Raw genomic sequence first — 2,127 nt, 5'->3', positions numbered from 1 at the left:
ACACAAGATTTATGAAAAAATTTCAATTTCTTGCGAGTTTTTGACAAACTAGATTTTGCCAAAAAAAAAACTTTTGTCACTGTGATCTTCACAAATAGATCCAGAGTGGATTCATGCCCAGATAGACCCTTCACCGGATTTTTCCACAAAGAGTGTGACAAATACTCGTGTTAATTAGTAAAGATCATGAAAAAGATGCATATATTAGTCACCACAAAAAAACAGTTATCATGGTATTTTTAAAATATCGTGATTTACCTATAAGTTAAAAATATCATCAGTATAATATCAGTAATAGTTTTTTTGCACATTATCCAATAATTCTGTTACTTTACCTTATATTTTACATACATTAGCTTAAAAGAGTCATTAATTAGCCCGTAAATGAATTGATTCCCTCTAGTTCGGATTCGGACCTAAACTTACGGGTCTGGACTGTAGTCCGACCTGTATGCAGCCCTAGACTCACTCTTTCGCTCTCTCTCTATCTCTCTCCCTCTGCCGCCAAGGCCGAAATAGAACAGGAGAAGACGACCATCTCTCTCTCTGAAACCGATGGCCTGCACCATCGATTTCCGGCGTCTAGATGAAGGGCTTGGAGGCCAGAACAGCAACAAGCGGAAGAGATCGACTGCGGACGACGGTGGTCAGCCCCTCTCCATGGAGATCGACGACCACCCATCTTCGAAGAAGGCGGCCCTCCCTTCTGCCGAGGACCCTGACAGACCCACCTTCGGCAAGCCCACCTACGATGGAGTCATCGCTGGGAAGGTCTCCGGCCGGCGGTGGAAGCAGCCCCGGCAGCAGAGGGCGTCGTCGGCGAGGGTGAGCCACAAGGGGACGACGTTCGAGCAGAGGGCGCTGGCGAAGGAGGTGAAGAGGGCGTACAAGGAGAGGATGAGAGAGTTGAAGGAGGAGATACGGGCGAACAAGGTGGAGAAGAGGAAGCGGAGGGAGGAGAGGGAGAAAAGGAAGAAGGAGAACGTCCTGAGGACGGGCACCAAGCTCCAGAAGATCACCAACCCCAAGACCCTGAAGAAGATCTCCAAATCTAAGCAGAAGAAGCTGCTCAAGGTGGTGCCTGATGAACTGCTCAAGAAGTAGGCTCTTTCCTTCGTTTTTTGCTTTTGGAGCCTGTATGGTGAAGAACTACGATTTTTAGTCGGATGGCTTTTGGTTGGTTGGTGGGAAGCAAATTGCAGTTTTTTCTTTGTGGGGTTTGGGGAAAATGGATGAGTTGTGTTTTTGCCTTCTTTTTTCTTTTTTGTGTTGGAAGTGTTTTGAAATTGGAATCAATGAACAAATTGTTGGTTTTTGTTATGGTTTAGTTTTGAATCTGGTTTCCTCATGTGATCTCTTCAGTACCAGTGAGATGCTAATCGTTTTTTTCAGATGGTGGTTTCCCTTTCAACTTCTTGTCATTATGCTTTTGGTTGGTTGCTTTGTTGGTGATAGAAATTCGGGTTTTTGGAGATTATCAAGGTGTCTCTCTCTCAGTAGTCATTTTCTTCATAGTGGTGGTTTTACTTTGAAAGAAACCCTCATCGAAAACCGGATCACTTAATGGGCCGGCCTCCTTGCTAGGTAAAACTCCGGGTTGAATAACACGACCACCCAGCGATGTTGCATGGTGATGTTTTGTGTTCATTCGAGATGATCGGTTCTCTAAAACTGTGAACTGCCGCTGTTACAAATCTACACATATACATATTTAGCTGTAAATTGCATGATAGATATAAAACACCAGAACAGATGCATTTGATTCTAAAACATCGTTCTTGATGTTTATAACTATGGGATAGCTTAATTGTATTGGATATTCAAAAATTTTGTTGATTAGTTTTTGCATGTGATAGTTTCCTGGTTTCCATTCTCATTAGGGATGGCAGTGGACCCGGGAAAACAGGGCCGCCCCGCTTCTTCTAGTTTGGACTGGGGATGGAGGCAAAAATCAAAACCCCTGCTGGGATGGAGGCGGCGATGGACTTACTCCTTCTCCTGCCCCGTCCCTTCCTGTCCTGGATCCCCGTTAGTAAAATAATTAAAATACCCTTCGACCTCCCTTAAGGATGACAGTGGACTGGAAAACTGGCCCCGCCTCGCGAGGTGGGGATGGAGGTTAAAATC

The 2,127-nt window shown here is 44.8% G+C and overlaps 1 protein-coding gene across 1 annotated transcript; it reads left to right on the top strand.

Moving 5' to 3' along the window:
* Positions 1-555: 555 nt before the first annotated feature.
* Positions 556-1,104, top strand: LOC149840396 (uncharacterized). The gene has a single exon (XM_090005061.1). It carries the CDS (start codon positions 556-558, stop codon positions 1,102-1,104), a length of 549 nt encoding a protein of 182 aa, XP_089861187.1.
* Positions 1,105-2,127: the final 1,023 nt, after the last annotated feature.

Source organism: Nuphar pumila, chromosome 4, assembly GCF_984573655.1.
Source record: "Nuphar pumila chromosome 4, dmNupPumi1.hap1.1, whole genome shotgun sequence".
Taxonomy (NCBI): domain Eukaryota; kingdom Viridiplantae; phylum Streptophyta; class Magnoliopsida; order Nymphaeales; family Nymphaeaceae; genus Nuphar; species Nuphar pumila.
Note: the sequence above shows the minus strand (reverse complement) of the source record. Positions and strands in the feature narration are given on the sequence as shown.

Excerpts from the sequence above, each read along its gene's own strand:
- LOC149840396 (XM_090005061.1), top strand. The coding sequence starts at position 556 with ATGGCCTGCACCATCGATTTCCGGCGTCTAGATGAAGGGCTTGGAGGC.